The sequence below is a fragment of the Eumetopias jubatus genome, unplaced genomic scaffold (genome assembly GCF_037043125.1).
Source record: "Eumetopias jubatus isolate StellerSeaLion01/CBP00866 unplaced genomic scaffold, mEumJub1_p1.0 scaffold_7, whole genome shotgun sequence".
In the NCBI taxonomy this organism is placed as follows: domain Eukaryota; kingdom Metazoa; phylum Chordata; class Mammalia; order Carnivora; family Otariidae; genus Eumetopias; species Eumetopias jubatus.
Window position 1 is genome coordinate 2,474,657 of NW_028274813.1, and position 14,719 is coordinate 2,489,375.

Consider the following 14,719-nt stretch of genomic DNA (forward strand, 5'->3'; position numbering starts at 1 on the left):
AGCTGTTGTGAATAATCCTGCAGTGAACAATGGGAGGTCCGATATCTCTTTAAGATGATGATTTCACTTCCTATGGATATATACCCAGAAATGAAACTGCTAGATCACATGGCAGCTCTACTGTTAATTCTTTAAGGACCCTCCACACTGTTTTCCATAAGCAGCTGTAAAATTTACATTTCCACCACTCACATGAGGGCTGCCATTTCTCATTCTCGCCAGCATTGATCACTTTTTGGTAACAGCCATTCTAACACATATATGGTGATAAATATCTCATTGTGGTTTTTATTTGCATTTTCCTGATGATGAGTGATATTGAATACCTTTTCATGGACGTACTGGCTATTTGTATGTCTTCTTTGGAAATATGTCTTTTTAGGTCTTTACCCATTTTAATTAGATTATTTTTGTTTGTTTTTGCTATTGAATTATAGGAGCTCCTTATCTATTTTGGATATTAATCCTTTATCAGATACATGATTTGTAATTATTTTTCTCCCATTTTGTGGGTTTCCTTTTCATTTTGTTGACTGTTTCTTTTGCTGTGCATTAAGTTTTCTGAACTTCCACTAGTTGAATTTTGCTTTTGTTGCTTGTGCTTTTGGTGTCATACCCAAAAAATCATTGCCAGGGTCAACATCAAAGAGATTTTCCCCTGTTTTCTTCCAGGAGCTTTATGGTTTAGGTCTTCCATTTAAGACCTTAATCCACTTTGAGTTAATTTTTGTGGGTGGTGTAAGATAGGGGTCCAATTTCAATCTTTTACCTGTGAATATCCAGTTGGTTCAGAATTTTAAAGGCCTCGATCCATTTTTTTTTTTTTTTTTTTGGACAGAGACACAGCAAGAGAGGGAACACAAGCAAGGGGAGTGGGAGAGGGAGAAACAGGCCTCCTGCCGAGCAGGGAGCCCGATGCGAGCAGGGAGCCCGATGCGGGGCTCAATCCCAGGACCCTGGGATCATGACCTGTGATGGAGGCAGACGCTTAATGAGTGAGCCACCCAGGCGCCCCCGATACATTATCTTTGAGCTTAAAGCAATGCAGAATAGCGTGATGCCATTTTGTTACAATTCTGTTTGTGACCTAATTTTTCCTCTTCATTCTCCTTAACCTTGATGTATTTAAATTTTAATGTACCAGAGATTTAGTACCTGTGGTACATTAGCATTCATTCCAGATATATTGTGGGTCTTTTTTCATGTTTGCACTGGGCACCAAGCCTCTGGAGCTGCAAATTTAGGTTCCACAGTTCTGGGAAACTACCTTTTGTTATTCCTTGATAATTTCCCCTCCTTTCCTCAGTTCTTTTTACCACTCCATGTTATCACAAACCACACCTCCTACGTAGATACTTCAATTTTATATCTTATCTTCCTTAATTCTCAAGTCTTTAAATTTGTATATTATTTTCTGAGAGATTTCCTTGACTTTACTTTCCAACCCTTTTACTGACTTTCTTCCCAATACCATAAATTACCCTCTCCTCAATGGTCCTTTTTCAATGCATCATATTCTTTCATGAATATAATGACTGTTGTTGTACTACTGTCTTCCTCTTTTTTAAATCTTTCGGAAATAAAAATTGTAATTTTCCTTTTCCTTTTTTTTTTAAAGTAGTCTAGTTTCCTCTTTCAATTGTTCTTTTTTATTCCTGTTTGTTTTAGTCTCTGATTATTCTGAAATACCTGGAGATTCCTGGCTGTCCTCCCATATTTCCATATTTAAGAGAGGCACTAAAGCTCTGTACTGAGTGTTATGGATGTGAGGACTGGACCACAAGATCAGTGGGCAGAAATTAAGGAGCTTCTGTGTAAGACATCCAACTGTTTTTTGTTTTTTTTTTAAGATTTTATTTATTTGACAGAGAGAGAGACAATGAGAGAGAGAACACAAGCAGGGGGAGTGGGACGAGAAGCAGGCTTCCCGCTGAGCAGGGAGCCCAATGCAGGACTTGATCCCAGGACCCTGGGATCATGACCAGAGCCGTAAGGCAGACGCCCAACCCACTGAGCCACCCAGGTGCCCTAGTGTTTGTTAATTTAGCTCAGATTTTACCTGGCATGTATTTTGAGGTTCTATTTATCATATACCATTCTACTATTAAAAATAAAATGTAGGGGTGCCTGGGTGGCTCACTCAGTTGAGCAGCTGACTCTTGATTTTGACTCAGGTCACGATTTCAGGGTCAGATAATGAGATTAGAGTTTATAAAAACTTTAAAACAATAGAGACGAGTATCTTTATGGCCCTAGATATGGAAGAATTCCTTAAAACTGAACAAAAGACTTGAAGAGGCACTTCAAAGAAGAAACAAAAACCAGTAAAAATATGAAAAGATGTAATACTTCCTCAGTAATCAGAGAAATGTAGATAAAAATCACAACGAAATGTTATTTTTATATCCACCAGATTGGCAAGAATTAAATATCAGACAAATTCAAATTTTGATGAGGATGTGACATTACTTGAACTTTCTCCTAAATGCTACTGGTGGGAATATAAATTACACAACTGCTTTGGAAACAATCTGGCCAGCTCCAATAAACAGACTCTGTGAACCAATAATTCTACTACTGGCTATATATCATTACGAAACTCTTACACAAGTGCACCAGGACACATACAGGACAACTCACAGCAACAATGTTTGTAATACAAATAGCTATAAGCAATCTGAAGGTCTCTGAACCAGAGACCACGCATATGTAAATCATGGTATATATTCATGTAATAGAATACTATATAATCATGAAAACGAGAATAGAGAAAGTGAATTAGCTAAATATGTCAACATGGAACACAATTTGGGCAAAAGAAAGCAAATAGAAGGATACATATGACTACATTTATACAGTATTTAAAACCTTTACAATATTTTTGGAAAAGATAAAAAAAAATAAAACCTTTACACTATTTTGATGAGAGACTCCATATAAGGTAAAATTATAAAGACAATCAAGAAAACAACACAAAATTCTTGTTAGTGGTTACCTGGTAGGTGGGAAAGGAAGAAGGGGAATCAAGTTGGAGAGGGCCAGTGTGAGTGATTTATAGGTATTGCTGATGATCCATTTCTTGAAGTAAATGTTCATTTCCTATAATATTTACACTATAAACATCTAACTTTTTTGTATGTAAAACAGTTAATAAAAATTAAAACTGAATTTTAAATAATTGCTTAGATTGAGCTGATTAATAAAATTAAGCAGTTTTTAAAAATTTAAAGTAAGAACAGCAGCAATGTGGATTTTTATGATTAAATATTTCCAAGACAAAGAGATTCTCCCACTCTCCAAAACCCCAGGTTCTGGTGGTCAAAATTCCTGGAATCAGCGTAATATGAGAAGATATTAATTTAGTGTTACAATAAATTTGGCACTTAATAATTAAGAACAGATTTTACTGGGTGTCCACCATATGCAAGCTGAACTTCAGTATGCTCCTTTGCTACCCCCATAAGGAAGGGGCTGGGCCTGATTCCTTCCAAGGGGACATGGCAGAACAAGACTATTTGAAGTTAGGGCTTTAGGTTCTAACACTAGTGTAGTCACTTCCTCACTGGATGACTGAACAAGGTGCAAAATGTTAGAAAACTTCAGTCTGCTCATCTGTAAAATATATATAGATAAAAAAGCTACGTCACAGGGCTGATGTGAAAAAAGGCAATGCGTGATGTAGGTGCTGTGCACAGTCATTAAGAATTTGAGCTCTTGGGGCCCCTGGGTGGCTCAGTTGTTAAGCGGCTGCCTTCAGCTCAGGTCATGATCCCAGGGTCCTGGGATCAAGCCCCGCACTGCCCCTGCCCAACGAGAAGCCTGCTTCTCCCTCTCCCACTGCCCCTGCTTGTGTTCCCTCTTTCGCTGTCTCTCTCTGTTAAATAAATAATTAAAATCTTAAAAAAAAAAAAAAAAGAATTTGAGCTCTGGGGATGCCTGGGTGGCTTAGTCAGTTGACTGCCTTCAGCTCAGGTCATGATCCCAGGGTCCTGGGGTCGAGTCCATTATCAGGCTCCTTGCTCGGGGGGTAGCCTGCTTCTCCCTCTGCCTGCTGCTCTCTCTCCCTCTGTCTCTCTCCCTGACAAATAAAGAAATAAAATCTTAAAAAAAAAAAAAAAAAAAGAATTTGAGCTCTGGAGCACAATACCTGGCCCTAGCCCGGCTCTAGCACTCAGTCTAGGTGACATGACTTTCCTGGGATTCTGGTACCCACACAATTAAAGAAGCCCGATGTGTGGAAGCTTGGAATAGTACCTGGCACACAACAAACACTCAGTATGGGGTTGTGATTCTGGCTGTTACTGTTGTTAGTACGATTCTCTTCCAAAGGCCTAATTTGTGCCCAATTTTTGATTTTCTACAAATGGGTCGATGCCATCCTCTAAGTTTAACCTATTTAAAACATTTGGTTCTTTAGGGACTTTTCTAAAATAGCAATAATGAATCATGGGTACAATTATAATATATGCTGGGTATAACTATAATTGGTATAAGTATTGCTATAATTTATAAAAAGAAATTATATATTCTCAAATTCACAATCTACTTTTTTTTTTAAAGATTTTATTTATTTATTTGAGAGAGACAGAATGAGAGATAGAGAGCACGAGAAGGAAGAGGGTCAGAGGGAGAAGCAGACTCCCTGCCAAGCAGGGAGCCTGATGCGGGACTCGATCCCGGGACTCCAGGATCATGACCTGAACTGAAGGCAGCCGCCCAACTGACTGAGCCACCCAGGCACGCCTTGGCTAAATTTTTTAAAACAGGATTTCCCTTTCTCTCTTACTAAAAGTCTGGATTGAAGAACAGTGCTTGAATCTTAACTCAAAAAATGCTTTGCTACTAGGTCAGCAGGATCAACTAAAGGATGGAGTCTCCACTGAAGGGCCTTGTCAGATATTTTAATTGGATGAAGACATCCTTATCCAGTTCACGCAGCACCAAACTAGAAGGGATATAGCTAATACAGAAGACTCACTATTCAAAATACCTCAACAGACTGGAATTGTGGCAGAAAACCAATTAAATGATCTTTAGCAGAAGTCGAATTCAGGTTAAGAAAAAAAAAATCAGTTGCATGTATTGAATAAATTAGGTCTGTGTCAAGGGCTATTCCTGTGGCTGGCCCAAGAGGCTGAGTATTGACTCTGGAGAAGGAAACAAGAAGACTCAAAATAGCTGGTTATGTCTGCAGTGGTAGATTTAACCTCACTAGCTCCATATGGCAGAATAGAGAACAGTGTTGCAGACGTTTCTAGAAGACAGATGCCAGTGCAAACTAAAGGGAAAAATTCTATTAACTACAGCTATCCAACACTGGAACAAGATGCCATAAGGAAGAAGTGAGCCTCTGTCCCTAGGTGTGTTTAAAACTGGCTAACTAACCAGCTGTCATAAATACATATTCTAAACAATTATTTCATTACATGTTATAAATTTCTTGCTTTTAATTAAGTGGCTCCAGTTAAAAAAAAAAAAACAACGAATTATTGTTTAAATTGATTGTGGCAGAGTATGGTGACAATTAAGTTTCTGCCACCAAAAAGACTGAGTATTTCTAACATAACAAAATCTTAGAACAACCCAGGGGAAGGTCAGGGAATCAGTGAAAAGTTTACTGCACATACGGGCGCCTGGGTGGCTCAGTCTTTAAGTGTCTGCGTTCGGCTCAGGTCATGATCCCAGGGTCCTGGGATCGAGCCCTGCATCGGGCTTCCTGCTCAGCGGGAAGCCTGCTTCTCCTTCTCCCACTCCCACTGCTTGTGTTCCCTCTCTCCCTGTCTCTCTCTGTCATAAGTAAACAAAGCCTTAAAAAAAAAAAGGTTTACTGCAATTAGATGACTTCCTTAAAAGCACCGGGTAGCACAGGCTCCCACAGGGCCCAGTGGGAGCTCTGGTGAGTCTTCCTTCATGCACTACTCTGCACTTGCATAGCTCTCCCCACAGCCTGTTGCTGTGCCGCCCCTTGGCTGTGCACGCAGTCCCCCTACCAACACTTAATGAGTGCCCCCATGCCAACACCACAATGAGACTACAAAAGTCTTTCCATCTTTCTTACTCTGTAAAAAATACTTAGTGTAATAATAATAGTTATATTATATACATAATAACTATTATATATAATATGTAACTATATTATCATGTTATTATTACATATATTATCATTATTATTATTGTAAGTAGGTTCCATGCCCAGTGTGGAGCTCAACGTGGGGCTTGAATTCACAACCCTGAGCTCAAGACAGGAGCTGAGATCAAGAGTCGGAGGCTTAACCAACTGAGCTACTCAGGCGCCCTGGTAAAAAATATTAGATCCTTCAAAGCCTAGGTGAAATTTTACTGTAAACCACATGGGTTCGCCCAGAGTCCACTACACTTATCTGACTCATTGGAGACATCACAGAGCTTGGTTCAGGAGGCCACCCCTATTTTTCATTTGAAATATTCCTTCAAATATTATCTCTTCAGCCTATGTTTTAAAGTGAAGTTTCTACTATTATTTAGGTATGGTGAGCCAAGACATCAGGACTGGCACTGAAAAGATAATCGTTACTAACAGTTCACAAGAGAAGGGGGCACACAATGCCACATGGGGAAGCACCAGGGTCAGTCAGGAGGCACAAGAAGCAAAGGGAAAGCATGGGAAAGAGTCTTTATCTTGGTTTCCACAGGAAAGGCAAGGTCAAGCAGGGTAACAGGCTGAGGACTGGCTTGTCTGAACCATTTCAGTAGGCTCTGGGGTATACATACAGTCTCTAGTTGTCTGGCACCTGGCCCTGGGTTGATTAGGGCAGAGGAATATTGCCTCCTGGAGTTTAAGAGCCAAATAAAGGAGGTGGTTCTGAGTATGAGCTCTGGATTAATTCGTCTGCACATAAACAGTACACTCACAGGGGAGTAGTCTGCTATTTCTAGGAATTAGTTGCCCTGGGAGGGGCAGTCTTTCCCAGGTCAGCATAGTCCCAGGTGCTAGAACATCAAGAAAACAGAAAATAACAAAATATAGTTAATACACTTTGCTTTATTTTTTTCACAGCATTGACATGACATTATATATTTGTTTACTGCTGCTCTCCTACTAGGATGTCAATTCCATTAAAGCAGGAACTTAACTTGGTTCAATGTTGTCTCCACACTGCTTTGAACAGTGTCTGGCATACAGTAGGTATTTAATAATAAGTGTTTGTTGAATGAATGAGTGAATAAAAAAAAAGCTACATAAAAACATGGCTTATGCAATGTTTGGAGGGAGAGGTGGAGTACAAGGCCTACTTCTCTTAAGTACTAGAAATATTCCTCCCAACTTTAAACTACTAACTTCTTTACAGGGACTACAAAGGAAAATCTTGGGTTAGTTCCAGTCTAAGTTCTCATAATCCTAAATTGGGAAAATTTTAACTAATTGCAGTAAGGTGGCACAATGGAGTGGAAAGAACTGTATTTTGGAGTCAGAGCAGGATTTACATGTTCACCCCACCACTTACTATGAGAGCTGAACTATATCTACTTCGGAGTCAGTCACCTTACTGGAAAATTAACAGAGCATGAAGACGAAAACATACCCATCAGACTAGCTAATGTGAAAAAGTTCAACACTTCTATGTGTAAGAACATGGGAGGCACAGGCTCTAGTATCTAATGACAAGGAATCTCCAGGTAGCAAACATTCAGTCGTAATCCCAGGGCACTGCATATCAAAGTGCTCCATTATCTGAACTGTGGCAAACACATTTTCATTTTAAGTTCACTAATGCTTGACTCAAAGCTGACTACACCTGCCATGGAAGGCCTGCCCAAGTACCCATCACTTATAAATTAAAAGACTTTGGGCAGGTTTTTTAATCGCCCTGGCCTTTCTTTCCTGAATAATAGAACTTAGCTCATGAAGTTGTAAAGAGTGAATGAATGCTTTGGACTGAACTGTGTTCCCCCAAAATTCCTATGTTGAAACCCTAACCCACCATGTGATGGTATTTGGAGATGGAGCATTTAGGAGTTAAGTAGGTTTAGATGGGGTCTTAGAGTAGGTCCTCACGATGGGATTAGTGCCCTTCTAAGTGGAGACATCAGAGAAGGTGTGAGAGCAGCCCCCTGCAAGCCAAAGGGAGCACTCTCACCAGAGCCCGACCAGGCTGGCACCCTGATTTTGGGCTTCCCAGCCTCTAGAACTGTGTGAAATAAAGGTCTATTGTTTATATGTCACCCAACCTATAGTATTTTGTTGTAGCAGCTGGAGCAAACTAATACAATGAGTTCATACAGGTAATACAGTCAGAAAAATGCTCAGCATTAAATGCTCAAATATTTGCCATTACCGGAAATAGTGCACTGCAATTAAGGCCTATAAAAGAGACTGAGCCAGAACCTAACACTCAGTTCTTAAGCTTTACTTATTTCCTGTAAGGGGAAAATTTTAAACAAAAAAAACAACACCTTTTACCCCTCAAAACCAAGCAAACAAAAACCTAATATTTAGCAGGACACACAATAACAAGCATTCATTCAGTCCTTACCCTGTGTCAGGTACTAGTCTCTGTCCTTCTAAGGGCTTTTAAATATTAACTTATTTACAGAGTAACTTCTTTCTAGGTAAGTCTCCCAAGGCAAGGGAAACAAAATAAAAAATAAACTATACACCAAAATAAAAAGCTTCTGCACGGGCGCCTGGGTGGCTCAGATGGTTGAGCATCTGCCTTTGGCTCAGGTCATGATCCCAGGGTCCTGGGATCGAGTCCTGCATCGGGTTCCCTGCTCCTTGGGAGCCTGCTTCTCTCTCTGCCTCTCTCTGTCTCTCATGAATAAATAAATAAAATCTTAAAAAAAAAAAAAAGCTTCTGGATAGCAAAGGAAACAATCAACAGAACTAAAAGACAACCTACAGAATGGGAGAAGATATTTGTAAATGACATAACCAATAAAAGGTTAGTATCTAAAATATTTAAAGAACTGATAAACACCCAAAAAACGAATAATCCAATTAAAAAATGGGCAGAAGACATGAACAGATATTTTTCCAAAGAAGACATACAAATGGCCAAGAGACACATGAAACGCATCATGACTTATCATTAGGGAAATGCAATTAAAACAACAATGTGGTATTAACCCACACCTGTCAGAAGGGCTAAAATCAGTAACACAAGATCAATCAACAACAGGTGTTGGTGAGGACTTGGAGAAAGGGGAACCCTTTTGCACTGTTGGTGGGAATGAAAACTATTGTGGAATGTAATGTAACCAATGTAACCATTGTGGAAAATAGTATGGAAGTTCCTCAAAAAGTTAAAAATAGAACTACCCTATGATCCAGCAATCACGCTACTGGGTATTCACCCAAAGAATACAAAAAGTATTCAAAGGGATACACTCACCCCTATGTTTATATCAGTATTATCTACAATAGACAAATTATGGAATATGGAAACATCCCACGTGTCCATCAATTGACAAATGGATAAAGATGTGGTGTGTCACACACACACACACACACACACGGAATATTAGAAAAAAGAATGAAATCTTTCTATTTGCAACAATGTGGATGGACCTAGAGTATAATGCTAAGCAAAATAAGTCAATCAGATAGAAATAAATATGATTTCAGTCATATGTATAATTTAAGAAACAAAATAAACAAGAAAAGGAAAAAAGAGAGAGGGAGGCAAACCAAGAAACAGACTCTTAACTATAGACAACAAACTGATGGTTACTAGAAGGGAGGTAGAAGGATGGATAGACTTGATAGGTTTTGGGGATGAAGGACTGGAGTGCACTTACTGTCATGAGCACTGGGTGTTGTATGTAAGTGTTGAAATCACTCTATTGTACACCTAAAACTAATATTACACTGTATGTTAAAACTAACTGGAACTTAAAATTGTTTTTAAAGAAAATTAAAAAAAAAGTTAACTCATTTAATTCTTACTACAGCCCTATGACCTACTATTATTATCCCCATTTTATAAGTGGGGAAACTAAGACCCTGGGGAGGTTAAATGACTTGTCACACAGCTAGGCTGGATTAAGCCTGGATTTGAATCCATGCAGCCTGGCTTCACAGTGTTCCTAACCATCACTCTATACACTCTCTTTATGTTAACATTCTACTCCAAGGCTGAAAAAGAACAATAATAACTTTAGATGGGTTACACTGATTATACTAGATTGCCTTAATAGAGACTAGCATTTTTGAATAGGTAAACATATTTTTAAAAATGAGCCATAACTTGCTTCTTAATGACAAACTAAAACAAGACCCAGCAAAATTCCTCACATATAACCAAACCAAAGTTAAAAATGACTTTGTAAAACCAAAAGAAAACTAACATACTTCTTATACCTGCTGCTTTCAAAACCATTATATAGGTACACAACATTAAAAAGGCTGACCTTAAGAAAAAAAAAGGCTGATCTAAAACATTCATAAACAGAAAACATCTCAGGAATAGTAGTTCAAAGTTGAGAAGCACAAAAACAATGCAGAAAAATATCTCTTACTAGAATCTAACATTTGTTAACGCAATGACTGGAAAAAGAAAAAGAAAAGAAACTTGTCTGTGAAAGTAACATTAGTTTGCAAATGTGCACAATTCAGTGTGCAAGCCTGAATAATTTGAACATGTTGAAATGGATACTATTTTAACACCTGTGTTAAAACACTCCTTAAATGAGCCAGTCTACATTTTTTGATAGTGGCAGTACAAAAAGATTACATTTTATTGATGGCAGAATGTTCCTTAAAGTGAATGTTACCTTCTAAGGTGCTGTATTAGTTTTAGGTATATAATACAATGATTCAACAATTCTATACATTACTCGGGGCTCATCATGATAAGCACTGAGAAATGTATAAGCTTCAAGGCTTAAAATCAAAATATAAAGAGAGCTGTTCCTAATGCAGATGTGATACAACTGTGCATAGCGCTGAGGAAGAAAAAAGTAGTAAGTACTATTCCAAGGGAAAAGACACCATGTTGGGGCACCTGGGTGGCTCAGTTGTTAAGTGTCTGCCTTCGGCTCAGATCATGGTCCCAGGGTCCTGGGATCGAGTCCCACATCGAGCTCCCTGCTCAGTGGGAAGCCTGCTTCTCCCTCTCCCGCCCCCCTGCTTGTGTTCCTGCTCTCGCTATCTCTCTGTCAAATAAATAACTAAATCTTTAAAAAAAAAAGACAAGACGCCATGTAAACCCCACCCTGTGGCAACTTTTCCACAGAAAAGGAATTCAGTGAAAAACAACTGTACAGGAATATACAGAGAATGCTTCTAATTTATAAGAAAAGAATATGAACTAATACACATGATTTAAAATAATGCCCTGTATTTTAATAAATGGTGCTGGGAAAACTAGCCAGCTACATGCAAAAGATGAAAGTGGACAGTATGGAGGTTCCTCAAAAAAAAATACAGAGAGATGAAACTGGACCACTTTCTTACACAACACACAAAAATAGACTCAAAAGTGATTAAAGGCCTAAATATGAGACCTGAAGCCATAAAACTCCTAGAAGAAAACACAGGCAATAATTTCTTTGAAATCAACCATAGAAACATTCTTCTAGATCTGTCTCCTCAGGCAAAGGAAACAAAAGCAAAATTAAACTACTGAGATATACCAAAATAAAATGCTTTACACAGCAAAGGAAGCCATCAACAAGACAACCTACCAAATGAGAAAAAATATCTGCAAATGATATATCCAATAAGGAGTCAATATCCAAAATATATAAAGAACTTATAAAACCCAACACCAAAATCTAAAAATAATCCAATAAAAATGGGCAGAGGATCTGAATAGATATTTTTCCCAGGAAGACATACAGATAGCCAACAGACACATGAAAAAGATGCTCAGCATGGCTCAGCATCAGGGAAATGCAAATCCAAACCACAGTGAGATACCACCTCACACCTGTCAGAATGGCTGGAATCAAAAGGACAACAAAAAACAAAAGCTAGAGAGGACGTGGAGAAAAAGGAGCCCTCCTGCACTGCTGGTGGGAATGCACGCTGGTGCAGCCACTGCGGAAAACAGCATGGAGGTTCCTCAAGAAATTAAAAATAGAATTATCATAAGATCCAGTAATTCCACCACTGGATATTTACCCAAAGAAAATGAAAACACTAATTTGAAAAGATATATGCACCCATATGTTTCTTGGAACATTATTTACAATAGCCAAGATGTGGAAGTAACCCAAGTATCCATTCACAGATGAATGAGTAAAGAAGATACACACACACACACACACACACACACACACACACACACACACACAGGAATATTACTCAGCCATAAAGAAGAACAAGATCTTGTCATTTGCAACAACATGGATGGATCTAGAAAGTATAATACTAAGTGAAGTCAGAGAAAGACAAATACCACATGATTTCACTCCTATGTAGAATTTAAGAAACAAATGAACAAAGAAAAAAGAGACAACACACACAAAAAAGATTTTATTTATTCATTTTCAGAGAGAGAGCAAGGGGAGAGGCAGAGGGCAGAGAGGGACAAATAGATTCTGCACAGAGTGTGGAGCCCGCCCGACAGGGGGCTCAATCCCACCACCCGAGATCATGACCTTAACCAAAACCAAGAGTTGAACACTTAAGCAACTAAGCCACTCAGGTGTCCCAAAGTAACAGACTCTTAAATACAGAGAACAGACTGGTGGTTGCCAGAGAGGAGGTACGTGGGGGATGGATGAATGAGACAAAGGGGATTAAGAGCATACTTATCGTGATGAGCACTGAATAATGCATAGAACTGCTGAGTCATTATATTGTACACCTGAAATATAACACTACATGGAAATTATACTTCAATAGAAAAATAAAAAATAAAACAATGCCCTATAAGCTTCAAATATTACACTTATCAAGTTATTTAACTTGGACAGATCTGGCTTCTTAAAATCTTACCTCTTATTATTATATGCCCAAATTAATGCTGATATAAATATGCATAATCACATTGTCAGGCCAACCAGACAACGTACCATGTACTAAACTGATAATGATGTTTACAAACAGTAATTTGTAATAATAATAAAGAATAGCAGCAATAAAACACTCTTACCCAAAATAATGAAAAAAAAGCAAGGAAGGAGGGAAAAATTACAACCAACTAAAGACAAAACCATGATAAAATTCTCCCTAGAAAACTGCTAGAATTCCAGTTATCCACCAAGGATGCTTGAATAGTGGAACACTTGTAACATCATTAGGATACTGAACTAGAACCCTCAGTAAACTTCTTTATATGCTAATTTTAGTTCTGAATACCAAATTTTAGTAACCCCTAACTTACTCATTAATGCCAAGTCCTTAAGATATATGAAGAAATAAAAGTTTAAAGCAATGGATACAGTTTTATCCTCAGAAGAAAGGACTGGAATTTTTGGATCCATTCCAGGCCACCTTGAGTGCCATTAAGACTCACTCTGGCCTGCAGAACCACTTGTTAAGTACCATTTTTAGTGCAAGATAAAGTCCTTTCCTCCCCACCTCTCTCTCTCACCCCCCCCCTCACACACACACGGACAGGACTTCAAAATTATGATATAATGATATTATGATATAAATGGAAAATAACCATTAGGAAAAAATCAGGAATTTATACAGGGCAATACGCTTATAATATCTTACATGTGAAATGCTTTGAAGTTTACAAAGCTCTTTTAACTGCATTATTTTATTAATACATCCATCCTGAGAAGATGAAATTATCTCTATTTTAAAGACCAGAAACCTGGGGTCAAGAAAGTTAACTGGAAAAAAAAAGAAAGTTAAGTAACTGGCTCAAGGTCAAGTTAGACATTTTACGTGGCAGAGCCAGGATTTTAATTCAGATTTCCTGTTCCTAGTTCCTAGTCTCTAAAACCCCAACTACTAATAGGCCAAATCTAGAAATCAAATGATGTAAAAGGCTTTGCAAGACTAAAAAGAACTAGAAGGATTTTATTATGATCATTAATCATTTACAAATGCACCAGTGAAATACCTATGCCAAGGCCCTAACCTGAGCAATTAAATCTCTCTGGGCCAGTCATCAAGACATTGCAAAGAGGTCCAGCTGATTCTAACATGCAACAAGGTTGAGGACTTCTGATCTCCATTAGATGATACAAATCGCAACAGTGCATTACAACCATGTTTTCAACTATCATTTGTATTTTTATATTTTCCTTTCATATGAATTAATCATCAGTCCTTAATTAGTCATAGTGGCAGAGTTTAATAAAGCCAAAGTGCTGACTTTAAAGACCTCAGTACTAGCTATGAGAAAGGTATATAACTCTGCATAAGACTAATTACACAAAAGCATGTTCTGTCTTATGTTTAAAAACTCTGTTCTAGTCAATAGTTAGAATATTCAACTAAAATGTATAGCCTTCAATTTGTGCTATTAAAAACATTTAAAAATCATTATCTTCATCTAAAGGAAAACAATCCAACAACTTTTCATATAATACTACACCTAAGTTACACTGAGGAATAGGAAGCTTATTGTACTAAACATAATATATACAAATAACAGTTGAGGTATTGGTGGGACCAATTAGATGGCAATTAGCACTGAAAATCATTTAAAAAAATACTGGATACCAAACCAATCTTACCTTTTGTAGACTTGTTGGATTCAACTGAGTTTTGTCAATTATTTTTATTGCAACCTAGAAAAAAATAAATTAATAAATATTTATAGATTTTACAAAT

At 37.9% G+C, this 14,719-nt stretch overlaps 1 protein-coding gene across 5 annotated transcripts in view; it reads right to left on the reverse strand.

Moving 5' to 3' along the window:
- Nucleotides 1–14,719, reverse strand: part of MARK3 (microtubule affinity regulating kinase 3) — a 112,637-nt gene that overhangs the window by 50,173 nt on the left and 47,745 nt on the right. For all 5 annotated transcript variants that reach the window (XM_028100119.2, XM_088024430.1, XM_028100101.2 and 2 more), the window contains exon 3: nucleotides 14,623–14,676. In XM_028100119.2, coding sequence (XP_027955920.1) covers nucleotides 14,623–14,676 — 54 coding nt within the window. The remainder of the gene's footprint in view (nucleotides 1–14,622; nucleotides 14,677–14,719) is intronic.